At 35.6% G+C, this 14,146-nt stretch overlaps 1 protein-coding gene across 1 annotated transcript; it reads right to left on the bottom strand.

The window, feature by feature from the left end:
* Positions 1-936: 936 nt before the first annotated feature.
* LOC144435052 (signal recognition particle subunit SRP68-like) lies at positions 937-13,916 on the bottom strand. The gene is made up of 12 exons (XM_078123593.1): positions 13,823-13,916; positions 12,450-12,516; positions 11,644-11,757; positions 10,490-10,685; positions 10,064-10,146; positions 9,169-9,358; positions 8,466-8,705; positions 7,786-7,995; positions 7,380-7,474; positions 4,808-4,946; positions 4,000-4,078; positions 937-2,888 (listed from the first exon to the last, which is right to left on the bottom strand). The coding sequence occupies exons 1-12, from the start codon at positions 13,911-13,913 to the stop codon at positions 2,599-2,601; spliced, it is 1,794 nt and encodes a 597-aa protein (XP_077979719.1). The 5' UTR covers positions 13,914-13,916; the 3' UTR covers positions 937-2,598.
* Between the last annotated feature and the right edge of the window lie 230 nt (positions 13,917-14,146).

Here is a 14,146-nt window from a genome sequence, read left to right as displayed (position 1 = left end):
GACTTCTCACTGACACTGGAAGAACGTGCTGTTCATTATTTGCATCTCTGAGGTATACTATTGTTTTGAAAAGACTGAGCTTCATGCTCTCCACAGAAATAATGATACAATAGCAAGAAATGTGCATGACAAGCAAATACATAGACTCAACTACTTTATAGACCTTGGGAAAACTATACCTACTTGATGAGTTCAAACACTGAGCAGCACTGTGATAACTTTGTCAACAATAAAAAAATCCAAAATGGACAGGTTGCTCTCATCTTTCGAAATTAGTTTGCTTTGTACACAGGAGATATAGTAAGTACACCATTACATATGGTACTTATTTCTTTGCATGAAATTACGATCACCTACATGAAACAAATTTATTAAGTTTCTCAGCTGCATCACTAGTGCAAATTAAAGAGAAGAACAATTTATTCATAACTTTGAGTTGAGAAACAACACTGTGACAGTATATTTGGGAACAGATTATATTTACACAGTACAATATGCACAGTCTTGTCAGTTACATCATGACAGGGCGCCCTCACATGTTAGTTAAGCCGTCATAGATAGATCAGGCTAATGAGAGGGAAGTGACAAGACGTATCTTAGTCTATAGAATACATAATTCCTCCAGGCTCATTATTGAACAGCCCCCCCCCCCCCCCCAGCAATATTACTTGAAATAGTGGTGCATTTTAAGTTATTGTATTATTCTTTCATTAGACATTTAGTCAAACATAAAATGTCCTTCAGTGCACAGCCCATCAGAAAAAGAACAAAATATCACATGTAATTTCATTACTCAGCTATGCTATGATTTACACAAGTTTCTTGCACCTATTTCACTACATGCCCACTAGGGGGCGCTATTCACCAGATACCAAGTCCACTATTTTTGTTGGAAATGTTGACGGTATTTCAATGATCTTGAGTATATTAAGGGAGTTCTTTTGAAGTACAGACAACCAGGAAAATGTGTTTGGATAACAAAAATGACAGAGACACAACTGCATTCTGGAGATTTATTATGGTATTTCCATCAATTTGAACATGACGAGAAAGGAACCATTCTTACTTGATCTCAGAATTGATGATTTTACTGGTGGGGGTTATAGTTCTTCTACAAAATATCAAATGGAAATCTCTTACAATTGATAGCGTAGGTGAACAAAGAAAGAAGACTATAGCATTTAATCATTGAGAGTAAAATAACTATTTTTATGATAGACCCTCACTGTAGGTGAGTGTACATCATTATATATATCTGTAATCAGTCTTAAAAAAAAAAAGAGTCAATTTATTGTCACCTTTCACTTGCACAGTTTTGTACAGCAATAAAGAAAGAGATTTCTAATCAAGTTTACAACTGAATGAAGAAAGAATTTTGTAGGTTTGGTTGATGCTTCATACCAAATAATACATTTCATAGTCTCAGCAAGACTGCTGATAAAGTAAGCCAACATTTCTGTGTTCTTGTTGGAAATATTAGTCTGGAATCCTTGTGAATGGTGGTTTTGAATTCCTTATTTCTCCATCAAGAGACAGGGAAATCAAAAATTCAAAATCCCCATTCGCCTGAAATCTAGGCTTTAGAAATACAAACATTCAGTCTTACTTTCCCTATGATGGGTAATGTGGGTTCAATCTCTTCAAAGTAATCAGTTCAAAATTTACTATGTGCCTATACCCTAAGGGTCTTGAAATGCCACATCATTGATATGACCCCGAGGCAAGAGTAGTTTCAACAAGAAAAGACAAGATAATTAAAACTTTTACAGCATGTAGTAAATCAACCAATGCATGGTAGCAATGCCTTGGTGATGGTAATCTAACCACAGTGTAAACAGAGATAGTGTAAACACTACAAGTTGACAATAATGTACACAAAGTCTACAAAAATAATAAAAAACTGCATGGGTCTTCCCATACATTGATCCATTCTTTCACAGCTGATAAGCCTAGAAATTGTGCACGTCTCCACACATGTGATAAGCTATTAGAAACACTGACCGACTGTGAGTGTTATCATCATCATTCATAGAATGTCAAAATGTGTTATACAATGTTGGTTTTAAATGAAAATTCATGTGTTGGTAATCCATTATCAAAATTAAAGTTCTGTTCCAAACACAAACTTGAAAATTGTACCCGATATTTATCAGGCTCCTGTGTCTGTAAGGTCACATGTTTTGAATAGTGGTTATCTGTTGACGAATGTTGGTTTTAGTGTGTGACTTGTCTTGGATTGTCGAAACCTACCCTGCCACTGTAGTATCTCTACACAGTACATAGCTATACAGTTTCTCAATTGTAATTTGTTGTACACTGTTTAGAAAGGTAGTGATTCATTTTCTGGAAGAAGGATGCCCTACAAGCAGCCATCTTGAGTCAAAGGTCACAGTCATTTGAAATCATACTGATAGAGTGTCCTATTCAACAAGAGTACCAGTAGTAGCAGTGACAAATAAAATGTAGTTCAATCACTGACATGGTTCAGCAAACTAAAAACTGTGCATTTCACATCTTCCAGTTTTTATAGTGTTTATGATTACACAGATCAGAGAGAAAGAGAGAGAGAGTGAAGCAAAAGAACTTTTGGCATGCACATCACTTCTTGCCACCCCATAGCCATCCTTTAACAAAGCCAGTAATACCGCCACTGGCTGCCTTCTTCTGTTCAACTTTATCTTCCAGTGATGGGAAATCAACGTGATTGAAGGCAATATCAAAGAATAATGGTTTACTTGGTACAGGTTGGAACTCAGGGGGAAATGTTACTAGGTTGGCATGACGACTATACAATGAAGGATCTTCTCTATATTCCTCTAACCTATCAACCAAAGGTTTGTTATTTGAAATGCTGAGTTGGGACACTTCTGTGGTGATGTCTTCGGTGTCTGAAACAAAAGGAAACACAAAGATTAGAACTGACTGAAAGATTAAATTGTATGTCTCATTACAGCTGAATGTCATTAAAGACCCATGATTCAATCCTAGGTTCTTGCATTAGAGCTACCTCATCAGTGGAGCCACAAGGATGACATAGGATCATTCTTTTGTTATCCAGGACCAAGTTTTTCTGTGTCTCTACTAGACAACTATTTTATACACTTGAATTTTAAACCTAATCTGATGTTGGCATTTCAGTAGAAATGCCTGAGTGATCCATTTACAAGATTATGAGCAGAAAAGTCCCAATACTAGGATTTTTGTCAGCTACATTCACTTATTGAAAGTACACTTACAAATGTACTTCTCATACATCTAATTGAAACAAAATACATCTGTTGAAACAATATTTTTTAATTTTTACAGATTTGTGAAGATGATTGTTCTCAATGTTCAACTGAAGAAATCTGTAGCAGATATCAGAATATGAGCATTAAAATTTCTTATCAAATGACAAAATCAATTTTCTCTGTAAAACTACTAAACATCAGCAGCATTCATTCAACAAAGTACACATCAGATACATCTCAAAGCAATACACACATGAAACATCTAGAAGTAACAAAGTCAGTGTACAGTATGCTGAATATGAAAGATATTTATTTTGGTCAAATATACTTTACTCTTTATTTTTTTAATTTTAATGCTGGGAATTGCGCCCAGCAACTTTTTTTATACTGACACATACACACAATTCTACAGAACTCCATTCAGGTTTGGAACTACATAACAGGGCTATGTTGCACACTCTTTATCATGTCACTGATCACTGTGAAACTGTCAAGGCTTTCCCAGTCAGTCCACAGTCTCGTAGTCACCCAGGTCCAGCAAGACATAGCACCTGCAGGGACCTTGTGAGTAATTGCTTCTGACTGTTTGAGTTCCCCCCAAAATTCACACTTATCTTGTGATGAGACACAGCCAAGTGATACAGCATATTCATCAAGTCCGTAGGCACTCACCCTTGGAGTTTGGGGTCGTCACAGAAATTCAAACCCATGACCTACGAACTGCTAATTCTAACCATGCCACAGGGAGACAGTGATTTGCTTCACTTACCTAATATAGCTGATGCATGCACTGAGTACTTCAAACCTTTGACTAATTTTATAAGATCTTCTAATTTCTTTTCAAGTTCCTGAAAAGGTAATGAAGAGAAATATTTATCAATGTTCTCAGGCATCCTGAGATGAAGTTGATAATGAAGTAACTAAAGGCTAGCAGACTTGCGGTTGCTATGTGTGGCAACAGTTTCACCTTCTATCCTGGATATTTCCTTCAGGCTGACTAATGATGTGGTGACAGTTGCTTGGTGACAGAGTTGAAAAGCAATCAAAACAAAGTGTGACTTTGTGACATCCTTTTGCAAATTTGACACCGACAATTATTCCTCCCAACATCTGTTACTACTGTATTGGGTATCATGTCCCAAATAATGATACAAGTTTGTCAGATTCTACCTTGGCAGAATATGGAAGGGATGGAAATCATTTTTTCCTGTATTGTAATGAGTTCAATGATATGGCAATATAAAGAAAACAGGGGACTCAGAAATATTATTCTTTATAGAAGACATATATCAATTCTTACAGTGCAGTATGTATATAATAACTTATCCCTCTAATTTCAAATTTTCCAAACACTGATCTGTGGTTACTTTTTAAATGAAGATGACATTCAGTTGATAGGCATTTACATTTTTGCATCATACTTTTTTTAATAAAACAGATTTCAAATATGACAATAATATCAAGCCAAATCCAATTTCGAAAGATGACTATATTTTTTCAGTTATCTTTTTATGATTTTCAACATTTTTCTCTTATATAATTAAGCCATGCAATATGGTTTATTGTCCAATTCTCACCTTGTTATTTGATGATTTACTCGAAGACATCTTCAACTGGTCTTCAGCTATATCACCATAGAATAAAACTCTCTCATATAATGCTGATGCCTCCACCCATTTCTTGGCTACAGTAAATGACTGTGCTACATAGAAACATCTGGTGAAGGAGGAAAAGAGAAGAATCTCATGTCAGACACAAAGGAATAATCCACCAATGCAAAATTTAATCCAAAACATGTGTCCAACACAGTACCATCTATAAATCTCTAAAATCACTTAGTATAAATTTTATGCTTTTGACCTTTGTACTCTATTAATCACACTTTATGATACATAAATTTGAAAGGTCATGGGTCAAAGGTCAACCCCCTCCTCATGTTTCAGTGATGACTAAAGTTACCGGAAAACACATTTTTTGGTGAACAGCAAAGTGTTTATCAAATGACACTGCAGTAACAAAGTCAACAATTTTTCATAACACTTGTTTCGTACTCCGAGTAAAAACTGGGAAAACAGTGATTTGGCAGTCTTCAATTCATTTTGCAAAATCTTAGAGTACTTTACAGAGAATTTGACAGGTTTATTTTGGATCCAGTTTTTCAACTTTTTCCAATTATTGTTCAACTATGCCTTTTCTTCTCATGTTCTCATCTAAACCTTATCCTACAGCGTTGTGCCAAAAATATTCACATTTTAAACATTTTTGAACTTTGTGTCATAATCAGTAAAAGTACACTCCTACAGTTATTCATTATGATTTATTGAGTAGTTACAAAAGTCATCACCCTAGTATCACAAGTTGTGACCCTAGTGTCAAAGGTCATGACCCTGCTGTGTTATACAAGGTCATGGCACAGACAGTCACCTCACAGTTGTGATAATGATCTAAATAACAGTAAACAGACAAACTTCCCACACTTTATTTTATCACGACAGAGTCAATAACCTCAGACTGGGAAGTAGCCGCCCACACCACACAGATGTGCTCATGAGAAGGCTTAGTCGGGTGGCTTAGCCACTTTTCTTAAACAGCCGATGCCATTAATTTATAAATGTATTTTCGTACAACTGCAGTAAAGAAGTTCCAAATCTATACACTGGATACTGTTTCTAACACCTTGTATGGCATAGTGTGACATAGCATGGCAAATGATACTTCTTGTTAAGTATTGGGTTGTTAATTTCTTGTTGTACTTGTGAATCTGGTGAACTTCATACAACTAACAAATTTGTTTGTCTGAGGTTGAATTTATTCATTTATTTATTTATTTATTTATTAACCATCAAACAGGCATTGCCCAATAACAGGAGGAAAGTTCAGTGTTAATGCAGGAGGAAACCGGAGTACCTGGCGAAAACCTGCATTGTTCGGTAGAGTCAAACTGAACGACACTCTTCTTACTTACAACGTGGTAAATTTAATCAAACCCAGTCGATACCAGGCGGGTTCAAACCCAGGCTGCAGAGGTAAGAGGCGTACGAGCTAACCGCTCGGCCACCGACATGTTATACTTCAATTATAAAAGAATGTTATTCTTCAATTATGATTTTTAAGTTTTGGATAATGAGAGTCAATGGGATGGGGATGCTAACAAGACAAATCACTGCCATAAATCTGGAAGGACGTCAAAAGCCTGTCTTGTTTTATCATATACCCAGTATTACTTCCTATGTAATTCAATGGAGAGTGCAAACAATCTTTGTTTTTGCATACAAAATGATGTTTCATAATTAAATTATGCAATCATATGATTCAAATGAATGTTTCCGTATACTGTATATGATAAAACCTTTACAGCCCAGATAAGGGTTTTGCGGACCTTGGTAGTACGTCTTACGGGCCTTTCTAACACCAGGCCCTTCCGCTGTACAACCTCAGTCCACAAACCCATATCTCGGTCATATCAACCTTCTGAAGAAAAATTGACTATTCTGTCTATTTCAACTGACTATCATTTCTAATTCATTATGACCAGGTACATTAAAATTTAGGTGTGGAAAGTTTTCTGACTGAAGTCTAGAATAAATTGGTCCTGAACAAAAGAAAGCTACTACGCAATCTGTATGGATCCATTGATAGCACTAATGTGATAACCTGGGATTGAATTATGGGCCTTTAGCAGTAGGTCTTTGAACAGTGGACAAAACACAGTGAGGTGACCCTAACTTCTGTGTACATTGAACATGCTGTGAATTGTATCAGTGTTTTTGCTAAGGGCAGTAAGTAGGTAAAATCTACCTGGGTTCCCAAACCAAATTAACATAGACTCTATGGGGAAACACTGCCATTTTTACCCCTCTCAGCTTTCTGTTACCAGGGTTCCCCAACCTTAGCAAAATCACTGAGTATGTTTACCCTTTGGAAATCAAGCAAAATAAAAGACATGACATTAGGAGTTTGGGTTGTAAGAGATACGTTGACAAAACAGGTTTATAAGTACCACACTAAATAGTGCTGAGTCAACTTTCTTTTTAGACGATGTGTCTTCTAACTATCAGGTCTCTCCATTGTCCCCATATTAGCAATATATCATGATTACCATGCAAATTTAACTTCAGACTTTCTTTTCTGGTTAATTCTAACACTTACCTGAATGCCTTGTATACTATTATTTGATTGTCAATATCTTCTTTCAATGAGTCATCATCTTCTAGTCCTGGCAGTTGTGGAATGTCTGTCAAATTCTGTCAAATATATGGAAATTTATCCTTATATAATGAGATAAAATGAGTTGGTTTCTTTCACTTTCACTTATACATACACAGCTTTCATTGATCAAAACTCTAGAATTGAACAAAACTTAGGTAGAAGTGGCATACAGGCCTTTCTTGGCAACGCAAACAGTGACTTTACAAGGTATCCCTCATACATGAATGATGTCATGTTTTTTTAATCCAGCAATGGGTTTATTTACATGCATGTCTTGATGGATGAAGTCGATATGTTAGCTTCATGCAAATGACCTATTCATAGAAGCACATTGATGATGTCGTACCTGGATAATGATGTCATACAGTCGAATCAAATCCTGTGGTTTGGTATGCCTCTTTCCTTCCTGAACTTCACCAGTTTGTAAATTCTCCTTCATACTCTCTGCCATCAACATGTTTCTTTCTATAGTTTTAGTTAGTTTGATGTAGGTAACATAGGAATGCAAATATTCAACACTACTGACTTTACCGTCTGCTTTTTGAGCTTTGAGTTTCTAAAAAAAACAATGAAAAGACACATAACGTTAAATACACTATCAGTAGATCTCCTTTGGACAATTGCACTATGTCATACAAACTCTAATAAACGAACTTTGTTCATTTTGGGGGAAGTGAAATCTAAACCTTTGAAAAAATACTTTGTTGTACTTCACTTTTGTATTTCGTGACATAGTGTAGTTGAAATTTCTAAGAAATACAGAGGAAAACAAAGAACCAAACAACATACACATTTAATGAAAGTCACAACAATGCCTGGTACTCGTGATTCTTCTATCTTGATAATGTCTTTTAACATTGACAATACTAGTGAAAAAATGGCAAACTGTTTACGTAAAGATACCAACATGTGTAATTTTTTTCCTTTTAAATCTTACAATTTTTTTCTGTTTTACTACATTTGTTGGCCATTGTCAAATGTAAGACTGATTTAATATTTTTAATAATTGATATAGCAAATACATACTGGATCTGTCTTAAGCTCGTCCCGTAGTACTTGTAGTGCATCTCGACATTCCATGAGTAAACTATCATAAATTGACACTTTGCTTTCTATATCTGCTGCTGTACTCATCTCATCTTCACTTTCTTGCACATTCAGTAAAAACACTCGCACAACCTCCTGTTTGACCCCTACATTGCGCCCTCTCCAGGTGACCTCACTTAGAGTTGCAGCTTGTTTCTCTCGGGTTTGTTGAATCAAAGTCTGAGAAATAAAAACAAAGATGTTTATCTCAAATAGAAGAAAAAGATAAATAAAAACACAAAAGACCGGAATATGATAAGAGAGAAATTAAAATTGTTGCGATTTCAAGTGATGCTGAAGTATATATTAAAAAGTCAAAATCTAACAAACCATTGACAATCAAACTAAAATAGTTTCTTTGTTTCTAATTTTCAGAAATATTTGTGTACAGCAATAATAACAGCTTGCCACACAACAATGGAATTCAAAATTAGACTATATCATGACTTTCAATGGACCTAAAATAGTCAGGGGTGATGCTCCGATAGACTATGTATGTATTACTGTCAGATTTCAGGGGTGATGCTCCGATAGACTATGTATTACTGTCACATTTCCATCCAAGACTGTGTTTTACATTTGATGCATAATTATGAAAGTTGTTGTCATGGAAACTGCTGGAAGTGATGAGGTGTATACTCACATCGAGATTGGAAGACAAATCTCCAGTAGCTCCTGACTTCAACCTCATTTGTACAAGGTCATTTATGGCACTTTCATCTCCAATATTATACGCACAATATCGTATATTTGGTGCTATTTCTTCTACTCTTTGTCTATACAAGACCTGTTGTTCATCATCAAGAGCTCCAGCTAATTTCTCATAGATGGTCCTATAACATCAATACAGCACCAACGGTAAACTCAAATCAACTAAACAAGTCTATGACCATGAAGCCTACATAGCAACCATACAGTAAGACCATAGCAACTACAAACTAAGACCATGGAAAATGTGAAACTGAGATTTTTCCAAGATAAACTTTCAAGGTCATACACATAATTTTTGGGGGGACAGATTTCATAATTCTGCATTCCTAGGTATTTTTGTCATAATTCTGGTGACCTAACCATTTGATATTCCAATCATGTAAAGCAATGCTTCTCCACTATGTTTCTCATAAATTTACAAATCTAAGGCTTAATTAAAATTGAGATCTAACAATTTTACAGTGACTGTAATAGTTTGAAGAAAATTGTGATATTTTTCATTAAATTCTTACTAAAACTGTCACTTGCTTTGACTGTAAGATACATCGCGTTGCTCTGCCCTCACCGGCATCCTCCCTTGATCGATGTGTGAGGGCGCCACGTCACGACATCACAAATCTAAGGCTTAATTAAAATTGAGATCTAACAATTTTACAGTGACTGTAATAGTTTGAAGAAAATTGTGATATTTTTCATTAAATTCTTACTAAAACTGTCACTTGCTTTGACTGTAAGATACATCGCGTTGCTCTGCCCTCACCGGCATCCTCCCTTGACCGATGTGTGAGGGCGCCACGTCACGACATACCTTGCAGATGATAACTTACTTTGCAGTACTAAACAATTCTATTGCTTTCTCCCATTCACCAGACTCAAAATGTAGTGATCCCTTCATCCATGCTTTGTATGCCTGAAAGCAAAATAAGCAGAGAGCAATATTATTCACTAAAAATAAATCTAACATATTTCATTGACAATCATCACTGAATTTGGTTTTAGATTTCACATGGAAAACACTTGTGAAAAAAGTTTTTGTTTTCACAGACAGAAAACCAAGCATCAGCATCATAGTAATAACTTGAAAAATAGTTTCACACAGCAAACCAATCAAGTACAAGTATAATGGTCAGAGGTCATTTTAACAAAGCAACAGCCAATCAAATTAGTTGTATATATAGGTCAAAGGTCATGTTATCCATTACTCCAATCACTCTAAAAGTAGGCTTGTCTAAGATGTATATAATCTGATTTACCTGGGCTTCTAGTTTGGACCTTGCATCACATTTAACACTGCTACATAAAGTCTCTAAATCTTCTGTGTATTTGACAGCTTTTCTAAGTCTCCTCATTAAATGGAATTTCTTCCTTGGTTCTGTGTTGGCTTCCTGTTTGAGTTGCATGGCATAGCTCCATGCTCTCTCAGCACTGAACAGTGGTATATGTAGAAACCTGATAAAACATACAAATGGTAAAAGAACATCATTTTACTGAAATCTTAATGACATTGTGTCTTTCATCTTATACTTTAATACATTTAGAATCTGCGTATCTAGTCACTTTAAATCCAATTTGTGGTGTTAACACTGTGAAACCTACCATAACACAAAACACAACCATATCGTTTTAGTAAGTGAAAACATAACATAACACAAACCACAACCTTGCCATTTTACTTTGTGAAAACCTAACATAACACAAAACACAACCTTGAGATTTTACTTTGTGAAAACATTACTTCATACAACAAACAATCACTTTAAAGGGGCAAGTCAGAAACAGTGAGATGAAGTTTCTTTTAAGAAGACATGGGGTAGACAGAGACTATTCTATTATTTGAATAAGTATATAAGCTAGGTATTTATCGCAATCCTGTGTCTGGGCTGCCTCGACCGCTGTCATCCCCCCCCCCCCCCCCATCCCCATGAATCGAAAAAGTATGACAATATGTATATAAAGATTCAAAGTCCTTGCAATAATACTATAGTATAATGGATATGTGATGGGCTTCTAGTGTCCAAGAATGAAATCTAACTAACAATACATTCTTACTTTTGTTATACACAATGCTTACAAGTGAACAATAGATGGGGACAATCACTATAATTTGTTTATAAATACATACATATCATATGAAAGTACATTATTGTATATGTAGTAATGAACACTACAGAGGTACATGACAACATATTTTAAATGTACAAACTTGAAAACTGAAGAAGTCTCTCTTTCTAGCTTCCTTTGTCATTGTATTGTCTACTAAGGTGACAATAGCTGTGAATACTGCGAACAAATCTAAACTCAGTAGTACGATGTCACTCACATTCTTTCACCTAACTGTAATTATCAAAAAATGTTGGATCCAGTTTTATTTTGTTATGTTTCATTTCCAACACTATCATTTACTTACTTGTAATCAGACATTATTTCTTCACGTATCTTTTTATTTTGAAATTTGTTTCTATGTCCAAGGACAAACTTGACTGATTTCCGTATCCTTCGCAGTCTCCGAGTACAGTAGCTCCTACAGAAAACAACAATAGTTAAGATAAAACAAGGGTTAACTATTACTGATGTTTCCATGTTTCCAGTTCTGTTTAAGTGATGGCCTAGCCTCACTTCTTTATGATTTCAAAACTGGGTCACCTAGGATATATAAACGTAGGGATGATTTATCGACATACTTTCACATGATTTACTTTCTTGCTAAAGTACTTTTACCATAGAAAAGTTGGTTCTTTTTGCAAATTGTCTCAATCATGGCCAACACTTGATTCTTGCAACCTTACAGTAGCTCTGTTACTTTCAGTTTTACAGTCAACTCTTACGAATGAAATAGACATGTGAACTTGAAGATACTGATAGAAAACGTACTGTACTTTTTTGACACTGAGTAAAATCGTAGGTAGGTCAATGCCTTCTTGTTGTATCTGAACAAACTATTTCATTCTTTCTGAACACCCTGAATAAAAATTGCACATCAACTCCATCAGGATATGTCTAAATTGATGAACACAGTCGCCACTATACAGTAGTTAACGTAGTCTAATGAATCGTGTCTGACATCTTTTGATATCTAGATCTGCCTATCCTGTGCAGAGTGGTAGGCTACATTTAGAGACATGTCTCCACTGCCAAGAGTAGAGAAGTGGGACCAAATCAACACCTCTATAAAGGGTTGTTAAAATGAACACTTCAGTAAGTAAACTACTGTACCTGTAACGTTGATGGTCACCATGTCGTAATCCATGCTGCTGCTGTGCTTCCTTTATAACATGTAGAACTGAAATCAACAAAACAACACATAGTTATTCCTCTTTCTCCCTACATTTTGTGTAGCTCTATGCTACTGAAATCAACAAAACAACACATAGTTATTTCTCTTTCTCCCTACATTTTGTGTAGCTCTATGCTTGTACTTAGTTATGTAAAAACAAATACCCCTAGGGAGAAAGAGGGTCAATTAAATGAATTAAACTAATTACTTATAATCACATAATAAATTGTGTTATATTATTTTTATACAGTTACCCTTACATGTGCATCATACAGGTAATTAAGACAACTTTGTCTATTTATATTAGTTTAATTGGGCCATGAAACTGACTCACCGTCAGACTGTCACTTGTTCCCAGATGAGACAATTTTTTTTAAATATTTTCTAAAATTCAAAATTGTGCACACGTAATTTAATTAACCCCAAAATAAGCAAACAACAGTGAAACTCAAACCACGTGTAAAAAGCCTTGATTAACAGAAAGGGTATTCTTGACCACTGATGAAATCCAGATTATGGTATTTTTATGCAAAACATAGTTAAAATACATGTTATAAATCTTTGAATACTCCCACCAGGATTTCACTTTCGTGCACGGAACTATTTCATAATTTTTGATCTTTGTCAGTTCTATGTTAATCACACTGCTGCCAAAGTACTATCTGACCGCCATGATTTCTAGTATAGATTTACCTGTGGTATAGAATCATCTCTTCAGAGAGATCAAGATTTGATGCCACGGACAGCACTAGAGTACATGTTTGTACCACTAAGCATAATATACTTTCTTATGCCATGGGTTTGGAACATTCTATTGCTTTGGTAATAGTGTTAATAAAGTAGATAAACACGGTTACAAAGTTTGTTGTTTTATTTAAGGATACATGGCCAACATCGTACTAGGCAATAATGTGTGCACCAGGATTTTTTCAATGTCCACATTGGCTTGTTGTATTCCATATGGTAGGTAGTAATTGTTGCAATGGAATTACTCCCCCAAGGGGCCATATGACGATATTGTCAAGGAAGAATTGAACAATTTGCTAGCAGTAACACACACAGTAATATCAGTAGTGGTCTGCAATACTTATATTTATACAGGGCCTAATGCTTAGTCAACTGAGCACCCCCTACACCCCAGTGGAGAGAATACACATCTGTTTTCATACTGCATTTGCATTGTGATTTGTTCCGGTGAAACCCCATCGTATGCTTCAATATTATATTTATGTCGTTTGCTAAATATTCTTTCAGTTGGCGAGCTCCATCTTTTAGGAGCAATTGAATGGAGATCAAACATTTGTTCTCTTACCTTCGACAGTATAAGTGTCACTTGGGGTCGAAGTTTCTAACGTTTGTTCTTCTGATACCCCATCAGCCACGTTTTGTTCGTCATCCGCCATCTTGATACATTGCCTGATGGGAAATTTGAGGAGCTGAGCAGGCTGAGGGCGCTGACAGAAGCCATTTGACCACTCGACAGTACAGAGCATCAGCATGCATTGCTGCATGGATCCAACAATATTTCCATGTATATGATGTACCATGAAGCACAAAGAAAAAGTGTGCATGAAGGTATACACGCACAGAGATAATGTATATGTATGACTGGTGTGTATTTCCAAACTATCTTTTT

This window comes from Glandiceps talaboti, chromosome 5 (genome assembly GCF_964340395.1).
Source record: "Glandiceps talaboti chromosome 5, keGlaTala1.1, whole genome shotgun sequence".
NCBI classification, from domain to species: domain Eukaryota; kingdom Metazoa; phylum Hemichordata; class Enteropneusta; family Spengelidae; genus Glandiceps; species Glandiceps talaboti.
Note: the sequence above shows the minus strand (reverse complement) of the source record. Positions and strands in the feature narration are given on the sequence as shown.

What these genes read in the sequence shown, in the direction of transcription:
- LOC144435052 (XM_078123593.1), bottom strand. Translation starts at nt 13,913, where the DNA reads ATGGCGGATGACGAACAAAACGTGGCTGATGGGGTATCAGAAGAACAA. An exon ending in GTAAATCATCAAATAACAAG is followed by an intron (nt 4,079 to 4,807) that starts GTGAGAATTGGA and finishes TTACCTTTTCAG; the next exon opens with GAACTTGAAAAGAAATTAGA. An exon ending in GCATGCATCAGCTATATTAG is followed by an intron (nt 2,889 to 3,999) that starts GTAAGTGAAGCA and finishes CTTTTGTTTCAG; the next exon opens with ACACCGAAGACATCACCACA.